This window comes from Platalea leucorodia (assembly GCF_965183815.1).
Source record: "Platalea leucorodia genome assembly, chromosome: 24".
In the NCBI taxonomy this organism is placed as follows: Eukaryota; Metazoa; Chordata; class Aves; order Pelecaniformes; family Threskiornithidae; genus Platalea; species Platalea leucorodia.
In genome coordinates, this window is record NC_138846.1 from 2692122 (window position 1) to 2719298 (window position 27177).

At 60.1% G+C, this 27177-nt stretch overlaps 2 protein-coding genes across 6 annotated transcripts; one reads left to right on the forward strand and one right to left on the reverse strand.

Moving 5' to 3' along the window:
• On the reverse strand, positions 1-19844 carry RNF115 (ring finger protein 115). Of its 4 annotated transcripts, XM_082333250.1 has the most exons (10): positions 19442-19513; positions 14384-15677; positions 9255-9313; positions 8078-8129; positions 5201-5412; positions 4612-4683; positions 4355-4427; positions 2727-2820; positions 1431-1546; positions 1-1292 (listed from the first exon to the last, which is right to left on the reverse strand). In XM_082333250.1, exons 2-10 carry the CDS (start codon positions 14561-14563, stop codon positions 1161-1163), a joined length of 990 nt encoding a protein of 329 aa, XP_082189376.1. In that variant the 5' UTR covers positions 14564-15677; positions 19442-19513; the 3' UTR covers positions 1-1160. The 4 variants fall into 4 exon arrangements, with proteins under 4 accessions (XP_082189376.1, XP_082189373.1, XP_082189374.1 ...); XM_082333247.1 differs by lacking the exon at positions 14384-15677 and having other exon boundaries at positions 19442-19842; XM_082333248.1 differs by lacking the exons at positions 14384-15677; positions 19442-19513 and adding an exon at positions 13768-14178.
• On the forward strand, positions 19764-26971 carry POLR3C (RNA polymerase III subunit C). 2 transcript variants are annotated; one of them, XM_082333246.1, is made up of 15 exons: positions 19764-19859; positions 20649-20825; positions 21275-21530; positions 21872-22057; positions 22192-22280; positions 23222-23326; positions 23525-23617; positions 23772-23852; positions 24188-24239; positions 24334-24394; positions 24468-24618; positions 24743-24844; positions 26005-26054; positions 26138-26287; positions 26843-26971. In XM_082333246.1, exons 2-15 carry the CDS (start codon positions 20679-20681, stop codon positions 26922-26924), a joined length of 1605 nt encoding a protein of 534 aa, XP_082189372.1. In that variant the 5' UTR covers positions 19764-19859; positions 20649-20678; the 3' UTR covers positions 26925-26971. The 2 variants fall into 2 exon arrangements, 1 of the variants encoding a protein (XP_082189372.1); XR_014230452.1 differs by lacking the exons at positions 24188-24239; positions 24334-24394; positions 26005-26054.
• The last annotated feature ends 206 nt before the right edge of the window (positions 26972-27177 follow it).

The following is a 27177-nucleotide window of genomic DNA, read 5'->3' on the forward strand; positions in this document are numbered from 1 at the left end:
GACATGTTTAGACGCGACCTACCTCTCCCTCCTGCCCGCTGCCAGGCCGAGCCGGGGGTTTAACATTGCCACGGGGCGGTTTAGTGGGTGCCGTAAGCACAGACGTTATTCGGACGATAAAAACAAGTCAAACATGGATGAAATGTTACAGAAGTGGAAAAAAAAAAAAAAATAATAAAACAAAGAAAAAAAAAAATGATCCGCAAAAATAGAGATTCTCTTAAAGTTATGGGACTAAGGGAGAATTAAGATTGTGTGTTAGACACGGAGGAATCGGCCGTTAAAATGGCTACGCAGAGTTAGGTCTGTGCCTAAAGGATGCCTTCGACGTGGTCCGTGGGACAGAAGCCAGCTGGGGGTCCTAACGACTCACTGGGGGGACGGGGTCGGACAGACCTGGGGACACAGGGCCAGAAAAAAACCCAAACGAACCAAAAAAAACCCCAAAAAAAGTCCACGACAAGACAGAAAATGCTGCTTGGTGCATTCCTGTTCCCAGAACCGGGGGCTCCTGCGCGTCCCGAGCGCGCTTCTCTCCGCCAGCGCGCCTGGGTCGGGGCTCCGGAGACCCTCAGCGCCTCCATCTTCACCTCTGCCTCTCCTTGAGAAAACCTGGAACGCTTTTCTAGACACCGTCACTTGAATTCAAGAGAAGAAGGGGGGAAAAAACCAAACCCCAAACCTCCTGGATTCGATTCCACCCACCCAGTTGGAGGGGCAGGGAAAGGGCTCAGAGGAGAGGAGTCAAAAATCTCCTTCCCACCCGCTCCTTCACGACGCGGAGCGCCGCAACGGGGACGCCTCCCCCGCCTCTCTGCCGGAGAGCGCGGGGCCTCCCCAAACCCCCCTGCGCCGGCTCTCCCCCGCTTCAGCCCGGCCACGGTGGAAGTAAAGGTTTCACAAGTATAAAATCAAGTCAAATCACTCAAAAGACTGAATTTAGGACTAAAGAGGCGATTCCAATGGAGCCGGGATTCGCTCGGAGATGCTAGTTTAAAGTTTCAGGAAAAAGACAGCACTCATCGCAGTAATACCACAGGGTGGGTCCCCTCCCCTGCCCTATATTTCCTGCTACTCTTTTTTTTTTGTTTGAGTTATAATACAATGTACGTCTGTAGGAACGATACTCCGGCCAGAGCCCCCACGGAAGCCCTCGAGCGTCAGAAAGTCCATCGATCGTGTAGTTGGCTTTCACTGCTAAAGCTGTTACTCGCTGCGGCCTCGGGGTTTTGTGTTTGCCGAGTCGAATCTTCCCCTTTTAGGCTCTTCCTGCACACCGGACACGTGTCGTGCTGCAAGAGAAAGGCGGGGGCTTCGGGGGGATGCCGCTGTACCGGGACGGTGCCGTCCCATCGGCCGGGCAGGGCTCGGAGATGCGGCATCTCTCGGAGCCCGAAGGGCCCCGGTCGCCCGCGGGCGCAGGCTCTTACCAGCTCTAACCACGGCACGATGCAGTTGCTGTGGAAGAAGTGATTGCACGGTAACTGCCGAACTTGCTCCGCTACTGTGTAGTCCTCTTTGCACACAGGGCACTCCAAACCCGTATCTGGAAGAGACGCCGAGAGCAGGGAGGGTGAAGCCGGCAGCTTTAGCTCCCCGGGAACACGACCTCCGGTCTTTACGAGCCAGGGTACGTTCGCATACAACCTACGGCGGCGTTCACCAGCCAGGTATCAAAGAGATTCCTTACGTTCTCTGCATACGACTGGCAACGAAAAAAATAAATCAAACTACGGGTATTTTAGCTGGGTCCTGCCAAAAATTCAGGACGAGGGCCGTTTCGCGAGGCCGAGGGGGGACGCTCCCATCGCAGGGCTGCTGCGCCCCATCGACCACGAGAGACGGCAAAAACCCGACCCCTCTTCCTTCGTCCCAAGCCCGTAACACCAACGTGGACGCCCCAGCCGCAGCGAGACGGCGCTGCCAGCCCCTCTCGGCTGCCAGGCTGCGCGGCCCGAGCTCTGTCAATTCACACAGGCGAGACCGAGCATTACAACATGGAAATTCAGATGCTTCTTGGCTTTTCCCAGACAAGAAGAGGAGACGTGGGTATATAAAAAGCACCAGACAAAAACATCTGTTGTGGAAACGGCTTTTCTAATCAAACCGTTTGTCTTAATGGAGCATTTAAGTTTCCAGTAATAGAGCAGCTCGGAGGGAAAGGGATCCTCTGAGCCGGCTTCGGAGACAGCCTGCTGCAAACAGAGGGAGAAAAATCCCCGGGATGAGCTAATTGCAAAACCGTAAATGTTAGGAGAAGCCCACAGGTCTTTGCTGCCAGCTGCGCCGCGGGAACCTGCGAGCTGGGCCTGCCGTTCAGCGGGAGCACGGTCAGAGCCTCGCCTCCAGCCCCGCGCCAGCCGCTCTGGAAGGGAGGCGAGCAAGGCGCCGAGCCCAGCCCTCCCGCAGCGCAGACAGCGGCACGAAGGGAAGAGCTGAGAAGAAGGGAAAGCCATCAGGGGCTCGGGGGGTCAAAAAGCAGCGCTTCGGGACCGCGCGCCCTGCGGAACGAAGGGCTTTGCTGATGGCCTGAACCGGCAGAGATCCGAGTCCTTCCAGCCCGAGGCGAGGCTGGAATTCCGGACGTCTCCCGTCCCGCGGCAGCCGGGGAGCGCAGGGATGCAGCAGAGGCTGACCCTTAGCAGAGGGAGCGGGGGGCCCAGGGCGCGTACGTCAAAGCGTCAGGAGACTAGCGACGTCGGACGCGGGCGACCGATTGCACCTACCAACTTGTTCCTGAGTTACTGTCACCGTCGGGAGAGATGAGATCTTCTCCTTGTCGGCCGGAGGTGGTCCCGTGTTTTCCAGCTGCCCCAAGAGCTGCGGAGAAGAAAACGCGCTGGTTTGGACCAGGTCAGACCCTCCTCCACAGCAACGTTTCTGGTGTTCAAACCTCACTTTCCCGCCTCCGGTCCCGACAATCCCACTTCTAACACCGCTGCCCTCCAGACATTTTCTCCTGCGTCAACAGCTGGGAGGCTGAAGGGGCTGGGTGGGAAGGGAGACATTGCCACAGACACGGGAGAGGGTGCTAAGCTGCTCCTGGAGGATTTTGGACCGAAAGGGAGTCGGTAGAGATGTTTTGAGAAGAGGAAGAGCCTCGTACTGCAGGAACAAGGAGACCGAGGCTTGCCCGGGGCGTCAGGAGGAAAGAGGAGACCCCCCAGGGCTACACCGAGAAGCTGCTTTAGTCGAGTACCACCACCAAACCAAGCAGCGGCCGACCAAAGCCTGTGCTCCTGCGGGTCTGCGTCTCCTGCGCCCGACGTTTAACACGGGCTGAGCTTGAGCTGCGGCGCCGGTGCTGACAGCACCTCTTTCCCAGTGTTATAGTTTCATGACTCATAGGAATTTTATACTGCTAAGACCTAGATTCACCCGGCAATCAGCTCAAATGGGTTCAAGCACGGCCAGGGAGAGCAGAAAAGCGTTTGTAGGAGCCTCATTTAACTTTGAAGGCCACATTAAGATGCCTGGGATGACACGAAACCCCGGGATGGGCCGGGCCGCTGCTGCAGCTCCAGCGGAGAGCCGAGCGGAGCTGCGTACCCAGCCCGAACCCGAACTGCGACACCAACCCCACCGCACTGCGCTTGCCGGGGCTTGCTCGGCTCTGCCGGGCGTGGGGTGGGAGGGGGAAGGTGCTGTCTCCGAGCGGCCATGTGGGCTGCAGACTCATTTTAGGAAGCAGTGAGTAAGGCGGGCGAGACGGGCGTGCGATGCAGCCTGGGAAGCCGGGGGCTACTCATGAATGGCAGCAGATGGCTTTGCCAGGCGCGTTCGGGAGGTGTCAGCACGACAACAGCAGCCAAATTAGCTCTCAGTACAGCATCCGTCTGCTCTTCCCATCCCAGTGATGCCAACACCCTGGACGAGACGGTTTGTGGATGGAGGCTGGACACTCCCAATGCTCAAAGGAGCCAGACAATGCTTCCAGGGCACGGGAGCGGACCCGGCTCATTCCTCCACAAACCACAGGGGGAAATGGCTCACGGCTGCAAATTGCTGAATTTGGTGAGAGATCCGGGGCTGACGCTGGAGATTTTAAGCTTTGGCCTCTGCTGAGCCTGTCGCAAGGCACCTGCAAGCCTTGCACCACGCGGGAGCCGACAAAGAGGTGAAGTAAGGTACTGTATTTCCCCAGGAATAAGGTCGGACCCCTGCTCCTAGGCCCTCTGAAGATGCAGGGCACAGCCAGACACCGACGGCCTGTTCTGGTCCTCACCCGCAAGCCAGGGCTCGTCTCCAGCAGCGGGACTGACCAGAGAGGAGCGCAAAAATTGACAGGCACGGATGGAAGCCCCGGCCAGCCAGCTTGGGACCTTCTCCACCCAGGCACATACGAGGGTCTTACCTGGGTGACAATAGCATCAAGGCCGCTCTGCCCCCACGCGTAGTCCCCAGGATTCGAGTGCAGCATCCCGCTCCTGCGGACGGGAGCAGAGGGTCAAGGAAGGCGTTTCACTCACCCCAAACCAGCCCCGAGGTTTGCACCATCCTCCCAGAGAGGCCGCACCGGGGCGACGGAGCTCCCGGGCATCGGACCACGGCTGTTTATTGCTGTGGACAGCCGTGATCAAAGCCGTGGTCTAAACCATGCTCGCTACTCACCAGGAAAAAGGGTGTTGTGAGCCAGGAATCGCTGAGTTTGCAAAAAACCCTGCAAAGATCTGCTGTATTATTCTAAAGAGGGAGGAATCGAAAGAGAAAAAAAAAAAAAGAACAAGTTGAGCAAACAAATACAGGGCAGCAGCAACAGTTTAGCGAGAATGGGCAGCAAAACACGAAATACTGCTCCCATCGACCGTAGCCATGTTGTTGCAAGACTCGGGCCTAGGTAAATCCCTCTGCAGAAGGGCGAGCCCTGAGAGGCACAGCACGAAGGAGCAAGGGATGCTAACTCATCAGTGTGGGAGGGCTGGGAGAGGAAATGACTGAGCTTCCCGAGCACTGACTTGTTTCCTTGTGGTGAAGGTTGGCACCCTTACAGGCAAAACCCACCTTTCCCACCACGCAGCTTCGATTCGTGCCGAGGGGGACAAAGGCTACGGCATCTGATGTGAAAACTTGCGTTTTCGGGGTCCAAGGGCCACCTACCGTAAGTGCTAGGATCCCATTTTGTCAGGTTTCTCCCCAAGATCCCACATTTTTCCACTGATGGGGGAGGGAGACACTTCCAGGGGGTAATTTAGGCACTTACCCTTCGATAGCAGGAGACCTGTCGGGGCGCGAGCTGCCCCGGGATCTGTACCTCCGCGTCATGGGCAATCGCGGGGGTCGGCTTGGTCCCCAGAGGTCGGCGTGGGCTTGGTGGCCCCTCTCGTTGTCCCTGCTGTCTTGATCCAGTGAGCTGCTACTCAGAAAGGGTCTGAAGTCAGGAAAGAACATTGTGTGGTCCAAATGGTCCCAAAGCTGGGGGCAGAAAAGGGGAGACACAAACCACACACAGCTCCGTCACTAATCCCGGCGACTCCGCTGCCAACACGGAGGCAGGGAAGTCCACCTTGACAGAAGCAATTGAGCAAATTCATATGGTTACCATGGCTCCCAGAAAAAAGTCTGGCAAAAACGCTTAATTATAGCCCAAACTGATCAGATGTACCACCCCCGGGAAGACCAAGACGTCAGCTCTTTCCTGCTGCGTACAGATCCCAACAACACGTAGTTTATTAAGCCACCCCAGGGCACCGCGAGGGCTGGGAGTTGAGGGGAGGTAACGCCGGACGCCCAGGCCCCACGGCCACGGGCTCGCCGAGTGCTCCGGGTCCTCACAGCCGCGGGTGGCAAAGGGATGTGGCAAAAAACCCCGAAGCGTGGCCCCCAGAAGGAGGGTGTGCGTCTCTGGTTGTCCCCTCTGGTTCAGCGCGCCCGGCACGGCAGAACAGAGCAGCACGAAGCGGCCGATAACGAACGGTCTTGCAGACGTAACGTGGTTTTGCGGGGTCCATCCGCAGACGTAAAGCCGTCTCCTGGCCCTGCAGCAGATCTACCTGCTGCTGGTGGCGCAAAAACCCCTCCTGCTCCTCGAGCAAGTCAAATTGCCAGCCCTGAGCCCGCCCAAGGGCGAGCAGGGACACAAATCGAGAGCTGCCGGGGGTCACCAGTGGGTCTCCGCAGAGCTCCTGGCTCTGCCAGCCTGCAGAGAAACCGGGGGGTGCACGAAAGCACCCAGGAACCCGGAGCAAGGCATCCCCATCCCGAGCCACAGCTCGGAGCCGAGAGCCCCCTCGGCCGCCCTCACCTGCAAACCCCATCTGGCTTTATTCCTTCTGCCATTCAGATCGCCCACGGATTAAAGTAAGAGCTGAGGGGGGCACTGAAGACTTACGATGTGGGTTTATGGGAAAAAAAAAAAATAAAATCATAGGACACAACAAACCAAGGAGCGTCGGACAAGAAACCCTCCGTGGGCCACGTGGGAGCAAGCTGCTGCTCACGCTCGAGACGCCCGGGCCAGGCTCCACGCTGCAGAAGGGATATTGGAAGGAGCAGCGCCCTCGGATTTACTGCGGGAATTAAATGCTACAGAGCGTAACACGAGGGCTGTGCTCTTCTTATTTGTACGAGACCCTCATCGTGCCTTATGACATGATCAGAGCGGCTTAATTTCCATTTCGCACCGAATTAGCTCACTTCACAAGTCTCTTACGTTGCCTGGTATTGGAGGAAAGGGAGAAGTCAAGTTTATGACCTGTTCTCTGAATTAATACCCTGCAGACAGAGTTTTGCTTGTTCTCCTGCTGGTTGTGATCAAGATACAGCTCTGCCCGCCTGCCGCCACGCTGCTGAGAGAAGACTTTCATTTATTATTAATCCTAAAAGCCATTTAAATTTACATAGCGCCTTTCATGGAGAGGCATCCCAAAGCGCTCTGTAAACCGACACGAGGGCTATAAGACGAGATCGCTTTATCTCGCTGAAACACGGGCATTTCTGGGACACGGTGCTGGGGAGGAGCAATAGGAAGGCAACAGTTTTGTTCAGGAGACAAATGGATCCAGCTGAAGAGGAGAGGCGGAGAGGCAAACCAGCCGTACGCGGGGAACGTGGAAGCAAACAGGAGGGATCCAGATCCGAAACACAAAGCTGTAGAGGAATTTCAGCTATTTGGTGACCCTGTTTCTGGCATCGAACCGAGTGGCTTTGCCGCAGCACACGAAGGAGGGCTCAGCAACGCCACAGACCCCCAAATCTGCCCGGGGATGACCTTGGCCGACGAGCTGCGACTGAAGGCATCAGGCAGCTCTCCTGGCAGGGCCGAGGAACAGTTAAAACTCCTCACTAACCGAGCACACGAATAACCTGATCTCTGCGCGAGGTCTGCTGGCAGAGGAGACGCACAGAAATTTTATTTCCATCTGTTTTACACAGCTGAGCTGAGCTCCTGAAGGGCAACAGAGCCCCGAGGAAGGGAGCTGCGAGTGGAGCCTAAAGCCGCCCTTCCCTCCCCGGGGCCTGGGAGCGGAGCTGCCGCCGCAGCCAGGAGCCCAGGGTGACTCAGGCGAGGCCGCAGCACGAGTCCAGGGCGCGTATTCGCGGAGCTCGACTCAGGCTGTCGGCACGTGCCCGGCTGTTTGAGACTTTAGGTAACGGGGTAAGAAAAGACGCTGCCAGCCCTCGCTGCCCAACACCCCCTGCTCCGAGGCCCACGCAACTGAATTAGGAGACGTGGATTTTGTTGTAAGTTTGGACTTTTTAGACAGTTGCATTTCTGGTAAAACTCGGAGCAGCAATGAGCAGGGAGGGAAGGGCAGTCGGGCAACACCCTCCCTGGCTGGCCGAGGGTCACCGACACACGTCCCAGCATCTGCCAGCACCGCGGGCCGGGGTGTCTTTCTAGCACCCTTCTTTTCCTGCCCTGCCCAGTGAGCAAATCTCTGGCAGGTCTCAACCCCGGCAATGTCAACAGTCTCCTCAAAATTTGCCAAGTTCCTGAAAACTCTCAGGAAGATCAGCTGGCCTTTTTGCAAGGCAGTAAGTGAAGATGCCTTCGCGTACTGCAACCAGAGCCAAGACTGAAAACCTCTTCATGGCTATGGTTAAAAAAAGCAAAAAAAGGCAAGACAGCAAAACTCACCTCTGCGAACTGTGTGGATGGGCTGTCGTCTATGCCGCTGCCATCTAGAAAACTGGAGAAAAACAGGCAAGTGAGGGCAGGTCAGGCCTCCCGAAATCAGCTCCCCTCCTGGGGCCAAACACAGACCGGAGCTCATGTGAGCGAGACAGTCCCCGTGTGGTCCGAGAGAGAAAGGGATGAGCAAACAGAGCCCGCCTCTGTGCACACCGCGGACTAATCCCCAGGGACAGAAAAGGACTACGAAAATGGAAAGGCTTGTTCGCGTGCCAGCACACTATGCACAACCTGGCCGTGGAAGAAACCCGGTTTCTAACCATCCGGACTCTGAAGAGCCTCCTAAGAGGAGGCATTTGAGCCGGAGCATCGTCATTCTGCAAACAGGATCATGTGCCGAGTGCCCCAGAGGAGCCCTCCCGTCTTGCCCTAAGCGAGGGGCATACGCCTATATTTAAGAAGAGGACGTAGTGTGACATTAAGTCACCTCCCCGGTGACACCCAGCCCCAGATTCCCGCTGCGGCGAGTCTCGGATAGCAAAGGTTCACGTAATCGCTGCTGCCCTTTCATCTCGCCTACCCCCAACCCAAATAAAGCCGTTTTCTCAGGAATCACTCAAGACCGAACGTAGCAAGCGGTGAAGAGGCACCGGTTTGGATCCCTCATTTGCAGGCAGCGTGTTCTGCTGGGTGACCGACCAAATCCTAGAGAGAAAAGGTATTGCCTTCTCTCCTGGCCTGAGCCGCGAGATTGATGAGGTGCTCAGCAGACTGAGCTGGGCCAACAGAGGAAAAAAGAAAGGTACTGTAGGTCACTGAGATTCAAGCTTGATTCCTACAAAAATAATGCTTTTTGCTCTCATAGACCAAAGAAACGGGCGTCAAAAACCTGTAAGCGCTTTTGTTCACCGGACCTTGCGCAGCCTTGATTCACAACTGCCATCTTCTTGGATGTCTTCCCCAAGCCCCTCCGCCTGGCTCTAGCGTGGGACCGACGGCCACTTCTCTTTTCAGTCCCAGCCCCTCTTAAGTCCAAATTCGCACTAATATATAAGCTTTTCTTCTGCATTCCTTATTTTATCCTCGTTGTCCAGTTTTTAGAGGCTTTATACCAAGCATCTCATGAACCCAGGAGAAATGTAAGCGTGTGGTAAAACAAGCGGTGGATCGGTGCGTACGTTACCTGGAATCATCCGTGACTTCTTCGATAAAGCCAGATTCACATCTCGGGCAAGTGTACTCCTGTAGAGACAGAGGAAATTGGTTTTAGCCACCAAGCACTTAGCTTGCGATTTCAGGGAAAAGACAGAGCCCAAAAGGTTACGCGCCAGGAGTCTCGCGTGGATTCCTGAGCTCCACCTCCCTGCAAAGGCACTCTGGAAGACCGGCGTTTCGGTTTCATTAAGAGGATTCCAGAGCCCGGTGGTTACAGCAGATATTAACAACCTCAACTGACAACCGCAGAAGAGAAAACCACCCTTATCAAGATCACGCGAGGTCAGCGGCGCCCCAAAGAAAAATAAATTAAAAAAACCAACACACCTACAGCCTCAAGCCTGTCCAGATAATGACATTTCAGAAGGGAGCCGTTTACAAGGCTGCTGCGCAGCGCCAGGACAAGGCCAGTTCCCAGCCCCGGTGACGGAAAGCAAGTCACTGCAATTAAACTGGTGTCGGAAAGCCGACGAGCTGCTGGTAACACAGCTCCGACGGGGAGCTGGATTTGCTGCCGCTCGCACCGCGGGGAAGACGGCTCTCAGGGAACTCACAGAGACGCTCTGCAATTATCAGAGTTGGAGCATAAATAGTTTTTACTTTTTTTCCCCCCCAAGCCATGTCCATAAACGGGGACTCCATAGATAAGCCGGGCTCGCCAGCTATTCGTCACCGATACCGGCTCTGCCCGCTGCTCCGTCCTCCGAGCACGCCGCTCCTTTACCGAGCGAATGCTTTGGGCTGCCGAGGAGGGAAGGCCAGAAGCCATCATCCAGCCTCCCCACCTCCGGCTCTCCTGAAAACCAGCCAAAGGGGGAAAACTCAGATCTCCCCCGCGCTTCCTCGCCCCCCACGGCGTTATGGAGCAGGGACACCCCTGCCCAGGGGCAAACGCGGACACAGGGAACGGAAGAGCTGCTCGCAGGGAACCGCGGAGGCAGCAGGGGGGGAGACTCCTTCAGAGGAGACCAATCTTCTCCGTTTTCATCGCGAGAGCGCTCGTTTTGTCCCAGAGCTGTGGATCCGCTTCAATTTAGCGCAAAACATTGCCAAAACCAAAGAGCACCCCCAGGTCCCCCCTCCCCAGCCCGTCCCGCTGCGGGGCGGCGGAGCCAGCGCGCTCCCAAACCCTGCTCTGGGCAGCGATTTCCCAACCCACGATTTGCAGGGTCTCCGTCCAAAAAGAAAGCCTCCTGATAAGAGCCTTGCTTTCCTTACGCACGCTTCCCAGACCACAGATAAAAACCCTACCAGCAGCCTGCGAACCGCAGCCTCGAGCCCTCGGTATCAAATCCTGCTACCTAGACCCGGAGCGTGACCAGAAGAGGAAAGAAAAGACGAGACGCCCAAGCCGGCGGCACACCGGTTGCTCCGTACGGCCCAGCTCCTCCTTTGAGCTCCCAACGCCGCACCCAGCTCCGGGCCCGTGCGAGTTCCCGGCGCGGCGTTACCAGAGCTGGGGCGCAGGTGAGATCTCCCAGCCCCGTAACACAACGCCTTTGCGGAGGCAGCTCCAAATTCACCGACGTCTTTTTTTGCTCTCCTGAAACGCCAGCTTCGCCTCCGCGTCCCCGTAGGGCTCCGCATCTTTTCCCCACTAAATCCGTGTTTCCCTGGGAATGGCACACATGCCCTCGAGACACATCAATTAATCTCCTTTTGCTTTTTTCCTCCGAAGCAAAGCATTAGCTGGCAATATTTACCAGGTGCCGCGCTTACGCAGGGGCACCTCGCTCGCCAGCTGGAGCGGCTTCGGAGATGGAGACGAGGGCGGCGGGGAGCTGCCCGCAGCAGCTTCGCTCCCAAAACGTTCGTGACACCCCAGCCTGCGATGGGAGAGGCCGAGCACAGGGTTGCACAAAGGCCCATTTAGGCAGCCGAACATGTGGGATAGTTTCAAAAGAGCTCCAGCCTTGGATATAATGGGAACTGATGGGCGATGAGCTCTTAGAAAGAAAAAAGAAACAAGAAAAAAATCTGTCTGGGGCTTTCGGCTTTACAGCCGCGAATCGCAAGGCTAACGAGGATAGACGCGTGCATTTGAAAGAGGAACGCCGTCGCTCGGTTTTGCCTAGGAGCAAATTGCGGGGCTGAATGCCGCCACGGAGAGCGAGTCCGGCTGCGCGGCCGGGAAGGCGGCGGGGTACGGCACGGACCCACCTCTGAACGAAAATTACAATAGAGGGGGGAAAAAAGGGAAAGGCTCTGCAAAACGCGGGGTACTCACAGGCATCCCTCTTCAGAGACGTTGGCTCTGAGCTGCAAACTAGAAGCGAGGAGCAGTGAAAGCCTGGCATTTCTTAAAAGTAATGAATACGTACCGAATCAAAAGCTAGGCACTAAAATACTGGGGTCAGCAAGCTCATTTCATCCTATACCACCTCATTTCATCCTATACCACCAGGCTGCAGAGCGATACCGAACCAGGAGGATGCTCTGCGCTGCCTAAAAATCCTTCACTTAATTCATTTCCAGCATTTTCCCTGTCAAAACGACCACGTTGGAAAGATTTCCCCCCGCCCCCCCCCCTCTAAACTTAGCAGCAGGCCGTGCCATCGGGGACGCTGCAGGTCTGATGCGTTTCTGGAAGCTTTTGAATGTTTCTTTTTATGTTATAAACCGTATGGAAATTACCAGCATCTCGCCCAGAAGCTCGAATGTATAGTCAGAGCAGGAAGAGAGATAAAAATGGCATTTGGGATAAATAGCAACAGGGGGGAGGGAGAAGGGAAACCAGAAGAGAGGACGGGCGGTGGGTGGGATACTGCAGAGCCATCGCAGGCACGGAGCGGCACGAGCCCTTCGGCTTACCTTCCCGCTGTCTGCGAGAGGTTTGGGGAGGCATCGGACAGCCCCGCTCTCTGCCGGAGCCCGCACAGAAAGAGCGCGATGGGCGCCCCGCGTCCGGAGAACCGCCACCGTTTCGGTGAGCACAGGGACCTCATTGCCCAAGCAGGATCCAGCCGCAGCGCAAAGGACAAAGAGACTTTCCAGGGAGGAATGACAGCATCCTATCGCTCCGTCTTCCCTTCAGCCTGGTGGTCTGTGTTTCCCAGAAGGAAAATAAAAGAAAATCCCACCAGGAGCCCTCGCTGCCCGCGGCCCTGCCCGACGGGAGCCCGTTGTGCCCTGCTCACGAGAGACACGTGCTGGCTAGCTAGCCAGAGGCAAGCGGCCAGTTGATTCCCTAAGCAGCCAGGACTGGGTGGCACATACACGTCTAGCCTAAGCGCATCTGTCGGGAGCGATGTTGCTAGATTTGATCCTACACCGGGGCAGAAAGGACGGACTAGAAGGTTTTTCAGCCACCCAGGTGGTTCCCAAGCACCCCTTCACCCCCAAAACAGAGGGAAAGATGCAAATGCAACTCCAGTTAAGAAGCAAGCAAAGGCGTGTGGAGCAAACCAGTCTAAGTTTTGAGGTCCCCGCATAAAACTGAATTTAAAGAGCACAAAGCACCAGGAAAAGCGACGTGCAGGTTGCTTTGCTCCATCCACAGTGCCGTTCGGGCTGAGTGGGCAAAGCGAGGCTCATGGCCAGGCTCTGGCAGGGGCACCTTCGCCCTGTTCATCGTCCCACCTGGACGCACAGCAGGCCAGGAACCACCAGCTCCCGCCGTCAGCGCCGCCTCCCGCTCCGGGGACACCACGGTGCCATACGGCACCCTGTGCCATACTGACGAGGCCGCTGCTGTGCGGCACGTCCCTTCCGCAGTCCAGCCTGTCCTGCCGGCTCAGCCCTCCGTCGCGGCACTTTCGGCACCGTCAGCATCTTTCTGGCCGAGGCATCAAACCCGAGCAGCTCCCAGCGGCCGAGGGCCCGCAGGTAACGGTGTCAGTTCGTCACCCTCACCCGCAAGGCAGGACTCAAACCGTTCCCTTTTCGTGTTCTCCTGGCTATTCCAGGCTCCGGCAACTTGGAGAGGAGACATCAAAGCAAGCTCCCTGATCAGCAAGGCACGGGCTCCGACGAAGGAGAGAGAATAAGGCGAGCTGAGAAGTTTTCCCTGACTCTTGCTCCATCCAGCAGCTTTGCACGCTTCTACTTTGGTCGCTTGTCCTCCCCTTGACGGCCAGGAGCCCGTCCCACAGCTCTAACCCTGGACTTAACTACCTTCCCCTCTCTTCACCAGGCAGCTACGGGCAGGATAACTCAGCTCCGCCGCCCCAGGCTTGGGCTGACTCATTTGTCTTTCCTGAATTAAAAATCCCTCCTGTAATCCCCACAGCTGCAACAACATTTACTCCTCATCTTTAAGCACTGGGCAACAGCACTCTGTACTGTCCAAACCGGCTTCACCCAAGGGGCAGCTGCTCCTTGCACTACATAAACTCTCGGGTTTATATTTGACGTGGGTAAAAAGAGAGAGACCCAGCGGACCGACCCCAGTTCAACACTTCAGAGCCACACGACCAAGTCGCAGCTCACTGAGGCTGAGCCGCACACGCCTGAACCCTCCGTTAGGAAGAGACGGCCCTTACATCCGTGCGTGAAGAAGCAGCAGCAAAATAACCTCCACGGCGTCTCTTCCCTGGCAGGATGCTGGAGCGCTCACAGGCTCCTGATCTCTCCCATCGCGCTGGCACGGGAACCAGGACCGCGTCACCCTTGGAGCTCATCAGCTTCTCCCCGGGTCCCCACTCCTCGAGGCAGCTCATCACCTCCACGTGTGTTTTTACCGCCTGAGGACTTTCCTCACGCAACGCATCGGCCGCGGAGGCTGCGGCCAGAGGCTGTCGGGAAGCCAGAAGCATAAAGCGTCTTTAAAAAGTCACTAGGTGAATTCCTGGAGGATTGCGATCCTTCAACCCAACGGCGCAGGTACGGTCTCCAGCTCAGGAGATGCTTCAGCACGGGGAGGTCGAGAAGACAGACTGCGCAGTAACCCATCGTTTTCCCCCACCTCGTCCCTAATCCCTGCCCTAGTCCCTCTCGGAAAGAAGATCCAGGGCTCAAATGACACAAGGCAGCTAATTTTATGCAACTTGTGTGGTTTTTTGTTTTTGTTTTTTAAAAAAACATTTTGCCAAGAGAAGACAAAGCAGTTGTCACACCGGGCAGCAGGTGACATCAGACGCTCTGGGACATCCCCCTTACCTGCTCGCTCCCGTACAAGGCAGGCGCCGTCTCCTCTGCCCCAAGACCTGACCTCAGAACTTGCTGCTTCGTCGTCTTCCCCCCGGCGCAAGGACAGGGCCCTCGGTGAGACGCAGACGCACTCCTCGCTATAAATATTAATTGCGTTGTCACCAGCGTTGCGGACGGGGACCATCGCATCGTAACCTTGGCTCCGTTTCGGCATCGCCACGCGGTTTCTCAGCTGATTCAAGCATTTCTTTGAGCTGCGCCAAGCACGAGGGAAACTCCATCACCGAAACGCCGGACACTGGAGCAGCAGCTTTTAACCGTGCGCGGCAGCGGACAGATGGTCTCATCCTCGGCGTTCATCCAGAGCTCTTCGAGGGTAAGGAAGCGAGAACAGCTCCTCTCCTGGCTCGCTCCCAGCTGAGACCGCCCGGCTTCACACCGGCAAAGGAGAAGGGGGGCCAGGCCATTTTGGCGAGGACAGAAGCCCAGCAGGGATGAAACCAGCCGGCCACGGCAGGGACATCGCCCCAGCCTCCTCCCACCGCTTGTGGGGAGAGCGGCACGGGGCTGAAACCAGGACACACGGCAGCAGTCGGCACTGCAGGCGCTGTGGCACCGGGAGAGCTGAAACGCCTGCTCAGCTTTGCCTCTCATCCAGCCACACGTTCTCTCTCTCTCTCTCTCGGGTTTTTCCTCCCCGCTTTAAAATAAACACAGATCCGCAGGGCTGCAGCCCCACCAGGACGAGCGCCCGCCGCGCACAGCACACTGAAGCAGCCGGCAGGGGATATCGTCAAACATCAGCCGGCTTCGCAGCATCAAACCAGCGCTGCAGCCGGGGCAGCGACCAGCCCCACGGAGCCCCAGCAAAGCCCCAACCTCCCATTAACACTGCAGGCTCCTGCCGACACCGAGGCAGCCCCCGACCACCCCGAAAGGGCTGGCGGTGACCCGTCGAGGTGCTGTCCCTGCTCGGGGCACCCACGTTTCAGGGTGTGCAGTCTACACCACCTCTGCCCGCTCCCCGGGAGGCTCCAGCTCACTGCCGAGGCGAGAAGACAGAGCAGCCTCACCGAGGACGATGGCTGCATCTAAACCCAACGTGCTGGGGGCCCTCGCCAGGTCCCGGCAACGAACGCCACGGCGTTGCGTGCTCGCTTTGGAAGGAGGCAGCGGCCCCGCGCCTCTAAACCTTGCCTGATGAGCAGCAGATCCTCCTGCTCAGGGGTGGTCGGTAGGAAGAACAACCTCCCGGACAGACAAACGATCCGCCGCCAGGGTTTTAGTCTAGGTTGCCATTATCCTGGTGAAAGCAGTTAAAAAAAAAAAGTGCGCTCAGCATTTGTTTTGTTTTTGGAAAGCCAGGGAGAGAAGTTACTTGTCTGGGGTGTGAGAAAGAGAGGCTGGGGGCGCGGGATCGTGTCCTGGTCCTGGCAAACGGGTCCAGCTTCTCCCAATTTATCACTTTTGGTTTGCGGATCATCCCCCACGGAGCCAGGACTTGCGCTGCTGGGGGTAAACTGAGGCACGGGGAGAGAGTCACTGCCCCAAAAGAAGTCGGCGCTGGGGCGCACACAGCCAGCGCTTCTCCTGCAAGGCGGGGTGACGGCTACGCAGCCTGGAGGGACGAGGGGAGCCTCCGAGGACCGACCGAAGGGAAGCAGCTCCCGAGGTCACCCCACCGCAACCGTGGGCAGAGCGGCCCCGCGGCCACGTCCTCCCCACGGCCAGGGGTCCAGGCGTCGCCTCTACGCCGACTGTCCCCACGTCACGGGGACAGCACCGACCCAACGCAGCGGCTGGTCGGGCCACACTCCTCAAAGCACGTCTGGGCGCCGAGTAAAGGTTGCAAAAGCCTCTGCAAGTCGAGCCGACCGGCCAGGGAAGGGCGTGAGGAAGGTCTGGCTGTGCTTTCCTTCAAAGGGATGAAGTGAGGAACAGGTTTGGGGACAACTGACGGCAAGCCACGTCCCCAGCCGGTCACCGGGAACCTGTCCGTCCCCGTCCCCACCCCAGGGCCAGGCCAGAAAACCGGAGATCTCAAAAGAGAAAAAAAATGTTTGTTACTGTGGCAGGCACAAGCTCCCAAGAGATGTTTTTATAAAGCCCAGACTGCGACAACCTGCATTTCTAGACCCACCAAAAGCTCTACGATGCTTCTCTCTACCAAAATCCAGCCGTCTCCGGAGGGGAATGAGAGCGGAGCCCAGCGGGAGAGGCAAAACAACAGCCTCCAACGAGGCCTCAACCCTGAGCTGGGTTTCTGGGTGCTCTTGAAATAGAAACTGGAGCAAGACACGCCGGGAGAGCTGGGCAAGCCATCCTCCAGGCAGAGGATGCGGCGACCTCTTTAATGCCCACGCAAAGCAGAAGGGACTTCGGTCCGCCCGGGCTCCCGATTTAGAAGCGAAGGAAACCGCTCGCGGCACGCCAGATCCGAGGAAAGGAAAAACCAGCCGAGGTTTGATGTAAAGGTGTTTCGTGGAGCAGGCCTGGAATTTTACCCCTAGGTTGAGCAAGAGAGATTACTGAGGCATCGGGAAAGCCTGAGGCTTGGGGACGGACGGGGTTTGAGCAGGTCTGGGACAGTAATTCTTTTAACAAAGTAGATTTTGAAACACTGGAGGGTAAAGCGCTGAAGTCAGCAGCAGATGGAAATGGTGTAAAAAGAGAACGGAGCAAAATTTGGGAGACAAGAGGGAAGAGAAGCACCCGAAGGTGAAGCTACCGGCTGCAGAGAAAAGGAGCTGGGATGGATCGGGATGCGGATATCCGACTTCCATCCCGTCAGATGAGGATCAGCCTCGGGGGCTGCTCGGGCCCGCAGAAGCCCCCGCCGGAGGCCGTGCCGGGGCCCCTCGCCCGGGCTGGGTGCAGGCGCTTTCGGAGCCTGTGTGCCCCCCTCTTGCCGCCAAGGGGCCATGTCGCTCCGTCTGCCTGGATTTTACAGAAATCAGGGAAGGGGGCTTGGCCCGAGGGGTCTGCGCGTGGCCTCGCTCCTGTCTTAGCGACAGAGAAGGAGAGGGAGGGCTCCGGCACCCTCAGACAGTAAAGGAGCAGAGAAAACCCCCAACTGACATCTCAGGAATGAACTTTTTGGGTTAATGCAGCTGGTAACTCCCTGCCTGCAGACCCCGGGGTGCCTGCAGGTGACAGGAGATACCCTTCCTGACCTGCAGCAGAGCAAGGACAGCTCGGGAATCGGGCTCGGATGTAGATGCAGCCCGTGGGTAACGGCTGCTGGGACGTCTCCCCTCCATCCCACACTGTCTGCATCCCCCCAGTCCTCCCAGTCCTGCCCCTACCCCTTCCCAGGCTGGGCACTGGGATTATCCCCACCGCCATAGGGAACAAGAGCATCAGCCCGGTCCTGCCCCCTCTCCCCCAATGTCCCCCACCCTCAGCAATCACGGGCCAAACCTTCCGCCCCCAAAACCCCAAAAACAGAGCGGGGGGGGGATATCGAGGTCACACCAGCCCAGCCCCGCTTCCAGCTGCCTTGCTGAGGGATTTGTCACCTCCCTGCTCACCCCTGCAGGGCTGGGGGTGCCGGGCTCCCCAGATACGGGGGGCTCGGGCCCACCGGGCTGGGGCTTGAGCTCCCCCCTCCTCCTCACCGACGAAGGCCCCCTCGCGGGCTCGGTTAGGGGGTGCAAGCAGGGGTCACCCCTGGTAGGGGGCCACATTCAGCCCCCCCAGCTGCTCCCTGCAGCCTTCCGCAGGAACATCGGCGCTTCCCAAAAGGACCGGAGGACTCACCCTCTCCTACAGCCCTAGAGGTGTCGGGGTGCGGGTCAACCTGGCCTCAGACCTTTGGGGGGGGCAGCGCTCTCCACAGCCAGCTGGGGAGGGCTGGGGGGGCACCTTGCCCCTGCAGGGTTCAGCAGGATTTGGGGGCTCACCCCTTTCTACAGGACCTGGGGTGCGGGGGGGGGGTCACCTTTAACCGCTGGCTTTCTGGAGAACAGCCCCTTCCCCGTGGGATTTTGGGGGTCATCCCTTCCCTGCAGGCTTCGGGAAAGTTTGGGGGTACCACACCAGCCTCCAAGGCTTCGCAGGGTGGCCCTGTTTCAGGGGGGACCCCTTCCCCGCAGGATGGGGAGGTCAGCAAGGGGATTTGGGGGGGTCACCCCGTCTGTGGGGTTTGAAGGGGACACCCCTTCCCCACAGGGCTCGGGGAGGGGATGTGGGGGGGTCACCCCGTCTGTGGGGTTTGAAGGGGACACCCCTTCCCCACAGGGCTCAGGGAGGGGATGTGGGGGGGTCACCCCGTCTGTGGGGTTTGAAGGGGACACCCCTTCCCCATGGGGCTCAGGAAGGGGGTCTGGGGGGGTCACCCCTGTCTGTACGGTTTGAAGGGGACACCCCTTCCCCACAGGGCTCGGGGAGGGGATGTGGGGGGGTCACCTCTGTCTGTACAGTTTGAAGGGGACACCCCTTCCCCATGGGGCTCAGGAAGGGGGTCTGGGGGGGTCACCCCGTCTGTGGGGTTTGAAGGGGACACCCCTTCCCCACAGGGCTCAGGAAGGGGGTCTGGGGGGGTCACCTCTGTCTGTACGGTTTGAAGGGGACACCCCTTCCCCACAGGGCTCGGGGAGGGGATGTGGGGGGGTCACCTCTGTCTGTGGGGTTTGAAGGGGACACCCCTTCCCCATGGGGCTCAGGAAGGGGGTCTGGGGGGGTCACCCCTGTCTGTACGGTTTGAAGGGGACACCCCTTCCCCATGGGGCTCAGGAAGGGGGTCTGGGGGGGTCACCCCGTCTGTGGGGTTTGAAGGGGACACCCCTTCCCCACAGGGCTCGGGGAGGGGATGTGGGGGGGTCACCCCCCTGCAGGGCTTTGGGGGCTCATACCCCCCCCCAGGCTGAGCCCGGGGCAGGGGTACCCCCCCAAAAGGGGAGATCTGTTGGGGGGAACGGGGCCGAGCCCCTCACCCCCGGGGCCGAGCCCGGCCCGCCCCCGCCTCGGGCGGGGGGGGAACCGGCGCTGGGAGGCCTCAGCCTCGGCGCCCCCCGCCCCCCCGCCCCCCCCCCCCCCCCCGCTGCAGCCCCGACCCCCGGCGCTTACCGGCAGCTTGGGGCTGACCTCTCCCTTGCAGCTGTGGCAGAAGAACCGGTGCTGGGAGACGGCGGCCGCCGCCGCCGCCGAGGCCTCCGCCATCTTCTCTCTCCCCCGCCTCCGCCGGCTCCCTGCCGTCAGTCCTCCGCCGAGGCAGCGAGGCCGCGGTCCGCCGGGTAGAGTGTCGGCGGAACGACCCGCTAGCCTCAAGCTTCCGGTTCGCTCGTCTGCTCCGGACTGAGCAGAGAGGGAGTGCGGGTAGAGCGTCACCTCGGCCCGACGAGACGGCGCGGGCAGAGCATCGCCCGGCCCGGTCCTCCAGAGCGGCCAACGAGGCGCGGCCGTACCCGGCGCCTCCGGAAGTAGAGGGCGGAGAACCGGAAGTGCCGGTTGCCATGGTGGCCGCATGGGCCTAGGCCGGGCCTGGGTGAGTGAGGGCCTGGCGGGTCCCCTCCGAGCGGGCTGCGGTCCCCGGGAGGGGACGCGGGGACCCCGGCCCCTCTGACAGGGCCCCGGCCCTCTGTGGGGGCCATCCCGCCTGGGAGGGGGACACGAGGACCCTGACCCCTCTGACATGGCTGCCGCTTGGGTGGCGGGGACCTATGGGCCCAGGCCGCCTCAGACAGGGCTGCCATCCGCGGGGAGGGGACGCGGGGACAGGACCCCAGCCCCTCTGTGGGGGCCATCCAGCCTGGGAGAGGACACAGGGACCCTGCGGAGAGGGCTGCCATCCCCCCTGGGACAGGGACACGGGGACCCCGACCCCTCTGGCATGGCTGCCCTTTGGGTGGCAGGGACCTATGGACCCAGGCCTCTCCTCAGACAGGGCTGCCATCCCCGGGCAGGGACACAGGGACCCCTCTGACAGGGCTGCCATCCCTGGGCAGGGACACAGGGACCCCTCAGACAGGGCTGCCATCCCCGGGCAGGGACACAGGGACCCCTCAGACAGGGCTGCCATCCCCGGGCAGGGACACAGGGACCCCTCAGACAGGGCTGCCATCCCCAGGGAGGGGACACAGGGACCAGCCGTGTGCCTGAGCATCCATCCCCTCCACATCTCACCCCCGCTACAGCGCCAGGGGCCGGTTTCACTCAAGGCTCGGTCTCCCTGGGTACATCCATCTCGGGATGGAGCACAGACGGGTTTCTCCGGCCGCCCCCCGCCATCCCGTCCCCCCAAACCAGCCGTAATAACATCCGCGCTCTTCCCCAGCACCGCCGGGGGGTTTGATCTGCCGTCGAGATGACTCAGGCGGAAATAAAGCTGTGTTCCCTCCTGCTGCAAGAACACTTCGGGGAGATCGTGGAGAAGATCGGGACTTACCTTATCAGGACGGGCACCCAGCCGCTGCGGATGATCGTCAGCGACACGGGGCTGTTGCTGGATCAGGTACGTCCCAAACCCGCGTCGGCTTCGGCTCGGGCGCCTTCGATAACGCAGCCTGGGGTGCTCCCATCTCAGCCCGAGCTGTCAGCCAGCACCGGAGGAGAAACTGGAGGGAAAACCTTGAGAAGGACAAACGAGACCTTTGGTGCTTATGGAAAACATAAATCGGGTGGGTTTTCTTAAGCGGGAGAGGTGGTTCGTTATCTTGCTTAAGAAGGGGTCTGGGAAAGAGGAGAGCGTAACTCTGACGTCTCCGTAGGGAGCAAAGGCAGGGAATAGAGGCCAGAGGGACGGGGGTGATGCGCAGGGGACAAGATGGTGACACAGACACCGGGGAGGGTCACAGCGGGGGGAAAATGGTGGCTGCGCGTGGAGGAAATGCTCCGTGAAGGGGGGCGAGCGCAGCGCGGGCTTCGCTGTCGCGTAACCGAGCCCCGCTCTGCCTCGGGCAGGTTAAGAAAGCGCTTTGCGTCCTCATCCAACACAACCTGGTGACGTACCAGCTGCAGAAGCGAGGTTTCGTGGAGTACGAGGCCCAGTGCAAGCGGGTCCTGAGGATCCTCCGCTACCCGCGTTACATCTACACCGCCAAGACCCTCTACAACGACACGGGGGAGCTCATCGTGGAGGAGCTGCTCCTCAACGGCAAGATGACGATGAGCGCAGTGGTGAGGAAGGTGGCGGACAGGCTGACTGAAACCATGGAAGGTGGGAATCTCCTCTTCCTAAAAAAGGGGATCTGGGAGCGGGAGGAGGCGCAGAGGCTGCCGGAGGCCGGTTTTGCTCGGTGAATGCGGTACCGGAGGCTCTGTGGTCTGCGATACAGCAGAATGCTGGCCATGAACTTGGAGAAGGAGCCACCCAAAGTGGCCTCGCTGCCAGAGGGGTTATAAATGCCCCAAAACCAGGCCCCCTCCCCCAAAACGGCCTCCGAGCAGCCTGTTCGTAGCGGTTCTCTGGGGACCACAGCGTCACCTCGTCCTCCGGAGCCGCAGGAGCGAGCCGGGGCTGGCAGAGCTTGACGCCGCCGTCTCCGTCCTCTGCCCTAGACGGGAAGACGATGGATTACGCTGACGTCTCCAACACCTTTGTGCGCCTGGCGGACACGCACTTTGTGCAGAGGTGCCCGCTGGTCCCCGAAACCCCCGAGAACCCCGACGCGCCGCCTCCCCCCGCGCCCGCGTTGGTGATCAACGAGAAGGACATGTACGTCGTGCCCAGGCTGAACCTCGTAGGTGAGAAGCCCCTCGGGGTAACCCCGGGCGCTACCCGCTGGCGAGCGGGGCGCTGGGGGAGCGCGCGGCCACGCGCTGTTCACCCGAGACCGTGGCGATGGTTTTTAAAAGCAAACGCCATCTTTGTTTGACAGGGAAAGGGAAGCGGAGACGATCGTGCGACGAGGAGGAGAACGGCGAGCGCAAGGCTAAAAAGCAGAAGCAGGATGGAGAAAGCTCGGAGGTACGGGGGACGCTGAAGGAACGTCGCCCTCGGCTGTAAATCAGAGCCGGGGCTGCGGCACAGGGGAAGGGTGGAGGCAGCTGCCTGCCCCCCGCGTGTGACCGTTGCTGGGGACGCTCCTCTGTCCCTGTCCTGCCGAGGGCTGAGCTCCTTCCTCCTCCTCTGAGCTTACGGGCTCGAGGGATCCAGCGTCTTCCCAAACACGTTCTCCTGGGGAAACCAAATGAGCAGTTTTGTGGCCCCTCTCCCTCAGTTTTTGTAGCCCCTCTCCCTCAGTTTTGTGGCCCCTCTCCCTCAGTTTTTGTAGCCCCTCTCCCTCAGTTTTGTGGCCCCTCTCCCTCAGTTTTGTGGCCCCTCTCCCTCAGTTTTGTGGCCCCTCTCCCTCAGTTTTGTGGCCCCTCTCCCTCAGTTTTGTAGCCCCTCTCCCTCAGTTTTGTGGCCCCTCTCCCTCAGTTTTGTAGCCCCTCTCCCTCAGTTTTGTGGCCCCTCTCCCTCAGTTTTGTGGCCCCTCTCCCTCAGTTTTGTGGCCCCTCTCCCTCAGTTTTTGTGGCCCCTCTCCCTCAGTTTTTGTGGCCCCTCTCCCTCAGTTTTGTGGCCCCTCTCCCTCAGTTTCTGTGGTCCCTCTCCCTCAGTTTTTGTGGCCCCTCTCCCTCAGTTTTTGTGGCCCCTCTCCCTCAGTTTTGTGGCCCCTCTCCCTCAGTTTTGTGGCCCCTCTCCCTCAGTTTCTGTGGCCCCTCTCCCTCAGTTTTTGTGGATCCTTTCCCTCAGTTTTTGCAGCTCCTCTCCCTCAGTTTTGTGTCTCATCCCCCTCAGTTTTGCATCTCATCTTCCCCAGTTTTTGTGGCCCCTCTCCCTCAGTTTTCGTGGCCCCTTTCCCTCAGTTTTGTGGCCCCTTTCCTTCAGTTTTCGCGGCTCCTCTCTCTCTCGCCATCCCCCCACAGCCTCCGCCCGACGACGGCATTTACTGGCAAGTCAACATCGACCGGTTCCACCAGCATTTTCGAGACCAGGGGATCGTCAGTGCCGTGGCCAACCGCATGGATCAGGTTGGTGGAAGCGCCCCGAACCCTCCCGCGGTCGCTCTCCCCATCAGGGGGGAGCTGGATGGTTGTGGGCCCGGCGGGGAGGGTTCAAACCCCGCTCCGGGGCGGGCAGGGGCGGCCCACGTGCGGCCGCTGCTGCGGGAAGAGCTCGGGACGGAGGCTCTCCCCCACTCAGAGCCGTTTCCTTCCCCCCCAAACCAGACCAGCAGCGAAATAGTGCGGACGATGCTGCGGATGAGCGAAGTCACCACGTCCTCCAACGCGCCCTACACCCAGCCCCTCTCTTCCAACGAGGTCGGTTCCCGCCCCTGAGACGTCAGGGTGCAGGGCACGGCTCCGGCACCGGGCTTGGATCCGGCAGGAAAACTCTGTAAAGCACCTGCGGATTTTAAAAAGCTGCTTATTCCGTTTCACCCCCGCTTACCTTCTGCCCGGTTTCCTCCCGTAGATATTCAGATCCCTTCCGGCCGGATACAACATCGCGAAGCAGGTTTTGGACCAGTACCTCACCCTGTTAGCAGACGACCCGGTAAGAACGGCATCGTTATCTGTGCCGCCCGAATGCGAGGAGGGGGCTGCGTAAAGAAGTCAAACGCGGCTCCGCGGCGGCTCCTCGCCGCGCTCCCTGCACCCCCAGCCTGGGCCGCGCCCTGGGGAGATCTCGGGCCGAGGGAAAACCGCTGTGCTACTGACGTTTGAAAGAAATTGGAAGTGTTAAAAAATATGGGCGATGTTCTTAGGCTGTTAAGGTCAGAGATGGGGTTTTTCATAAAACCTACGTATTACTTTTGGCAATCGAGATTTTAAGACGATCGGGATTTTTGTTACTTAGGGATGTACTGAGCTTTCTGTCCTTTCTCGTAGCTGGAGTTTGTGGGTAAATCCGGGGACAGCGGCGGGGGCATGTACACTGTCAGTATCCTTTGGGGTAAAGCACCCGCCCCGCCTGCTCCCGCGCGGGAAACGGTTCCCGTGCGCCGGTGTTGGCCCTTGACCTTGATCTTGTACAGACCTTCACAAGGCCCTGGCGTCTCTGGCGACGGCAACGCTGGAGTCCATCGTGGAGGAGAGGTAAAACGGCGATTGAAGGCTTCCGGACCCTTTCTCGCTTCCATCCGCTGATGTGTTTTCCTCTCCCGGCCAGGTTTGGCTCCCGCTGCGCCCGGATATTCCGCTTGCTCCTGCGGAAGAAGCATTTGGAGCAGAAGCAGGTGGAGGATTTCGCCATGATCCCGGCCAAGGAAGCCAAGGACATGCTCTACAAAATGCTGTCGGAGAATTTCGTGTCCCTGCAGGTGAGCGAGGCAGGGGGCGCGTGGGCAGGGACCGAGGCCTGGGGGCTGGACGCGTGTCCCCGAGGCCCTGTCGCTCACCGCGGCACCGCGCGGTGAAGGCCCCCCCTGCTCTCGCCCACGGTAGGAGATTCCCAAGACTCCGGACCACGCCCCGTCCCGCACCTTCTACCTCTACACTGTGAACGTCCTCTCCTCCGCGCGGATGCTGCTGCACCGGTGCTACAAGGTACGTCCCCGTCACCGCCGTGGACGCTCCCGGTGACCCGCCGGTGGCTCTGCCTGGTCCCCGAAGCCGCTGGCACCGGCCTGGTCCCCATCTGGGCTCCAGCCACACCAAGGTTCCCAAGCCGGGGGGAATCCAGGACCCACAGCGTGCGCCTGCGCCGGGCGGTGGAGCCTGGTGGCTCTCCACCACCACCACCACCAGGCGCGGTTCTCCTCCACCACCATCAGGCGTGGTTGGTCTCCTTCACCACCACCACACGTGGTTCTCCACTGCCACCACATGTAGTTGTTCTCCTCCACCACCACCATGTGTGGTTCTCCACCACCACCACCACCACCACCACGCGTGGTTGTTCGCCTTCACCACCACCACCACGTGTGGTTCTCCACCACCACCACCACCACCACGCGTGGTTGTTCTCCTTCACCACCACCACCACGTGTGGTTCTCCACCACCACCACCACCACCACGCGTGGTTGTTCTCCTTCACCACCACCACCACGTGTGGTTCTCCACCACCACCACCACCACCACGCGTGGTTGTTCTCCTTCACCACCACCACCACGTGTGGTTCTCCACCACCACCACCACCACCACGCGTGGTTGTTCTCCTTCACCACCGCCACCATCAGGCGTGGTTCTCCACCACCACCAAGATGCGTGGTTCTTCACCACCACACGTGGTTCTCCTCCACCACCATCAGGCGTGGTTCTCCACCACCATCGCATGTGGTTGTTCTCCTCAACCACCACCACCACGCGTGGTTGTTCTCCACCACCACCACCACCACCACCCGTGGTTGTTCTCCTTCACCACCACCACCACCACGCGTGGTTGTTCTCCTTCACCACCACCACCATGTGTGGTTCTCATTCACCACCACCACCACCACCACCACGCGTGGTTGTTCTCCTTCACCACCACCACCACGTGTGGTTCTCCTTCACCACCACCACCACGCGTGGTTGTTCTCCTTCACCACCACCACCACGTGTGGTTCTCCTTCACCACCACCACCACGCGTGGTTGTTCTCCACCCCGGGGCCTCTCCCGGATGGTGCCACCGGGGGTGGCAGCAGCAACGTCCCCGTCTCGCCACCCGTTGCGGCTTTGCTGCCGGCGTCTCCCCCTGCCCCGCTTCTCTTTCCTCTTCCCAGAGCGTGGCCAACCTGATGGAGCGGCGCCAGTTTGAGACCAAGGAGAACAAGTGAGGCTGGGGCTCGGGCGGCTGGCGGAAGGGCGGGGCAGGCGGGGTTGCAGCCGCCGTTTCCTGGTCGCTCCCCTCCCCAGGAGGCTGCTGGAGAAGTCGCAGCGGGTGGAGGCCATCCTGGCGTCCATGCAGGCCACCGGCGCCGAGGACGCGCAGCTGCAGGAGATCGAGGAGATGATCACGGCCCCCGAGCGCCAGCAGCTGGAGAACCTCAAGCGCAACGTCAACAAGTGAGCGCCGGCCGGCGGGAGGGGATGGGGACGGGGATGGGACAGGGATGGGGACAGGATGGGATGGGGACGGGATGGGATGGGGATGGGGATGGGGACAGGGATGGGGACAGGATGGGGACAGGGATGAGGACAGGGATGGGGACGGGATGGGGATGGGATGGGGACGGGGATGGGACGGGATGGGGATGGGGACAGGGATGGGGATGGGGACGGGGATGGGGACAGGGATGAGGACAGGGATGGGGACGGGATGGGGATGGGGATGGGGACAGGGATGGGGATGGGGATGGAGACGGGGATGGGGATGGGATGGGGATGGGGACGGGGATGGGGATGGGGATGGAGACGGGGATGGGGACGGGATGGGGACAGGGATGGGGACAGGGATGGGGACGGGATGGGATGGGGATGGGATGGGATGGGGACGGGGACGGGACAGGGACGGGATAGGGACGGGATGGGGATGGGGATGGGGACGGGGATGGGACGGGGATGGGACGGGAGCGGGCAGGGGACACCGGCGGCCTTCCCACCGCTCCGTCTGCCCCCCAGGATCGACGCCAGCGAGAACCAGGTGGACGAGACCATCTTTGTGCTGGAGTCCTTCATCGAGAGCACCGTGAAGAGGCCCTGAGGGCGCTCGGGGCCGGGCCGGGGCCGGGGCCGGGGACAGGGACGGGGACGGGGCCGGGGCCGGGGACAGGGACGGGGCCGGGGCCGGGGACAGGGACGGGGACGGGGACGGGGCCGGAGCCGGGGCCGGGGCCGGAGCCGGGGCCCGTGGCGCCGGCGCCGTTGGGGAAAATAAAAGCCGAAGCCGCCGCTGCCGCCCGAGTGCCCGGGGTCGGGGGGGGGGGGGGGCGCCGGTGGCTCCGTTCCTCCCGGGA

Coding starts and splice junctions, on each gene's coding strand:
- RNF115 (XM_082333247.1), bottom strand. CDS start 19,840: ATGCGGCCACCATGGCAACCGGCACTTCCGGTTCTCCGCCCTCTACTT. Junction 8,130..9,254: donor GAAGTCACGGATGATTCCAG/GTAACGTACGCA, acceptor GTTTTTCTCCAG/TTTTCTAGATGGCAGCGGCA. Junction 1,293..1,430: donor TCGTGCCGTGGTTAGAGCTG/GTAAGAGCCTGC, acceptor TTTCTCTTGCAG/CACGACACGTGTCCGGTGTG.
- POLR3C (XM_082333246.1), top strand. CDS start 20,679: ATGACTCAGGCGGAAATAAAGCTGTGTTCCCTCCTGCTGCAAGAACAC. Junction 21,531..21,871: donor GCTGACTGAAACCATGGAAG/GTGGGAATCTCC, acceptor CCTCTGCCCTAG/ACGGGAAGACGATGGATTAC. Junction 26,055..26,137: donor TTTGAGACCAAGGAGAACAA/GTGAGGCTGGGG, acceptor TCCCCTCCCCAG/GAGGCTGCTGGAGAAGTCGC.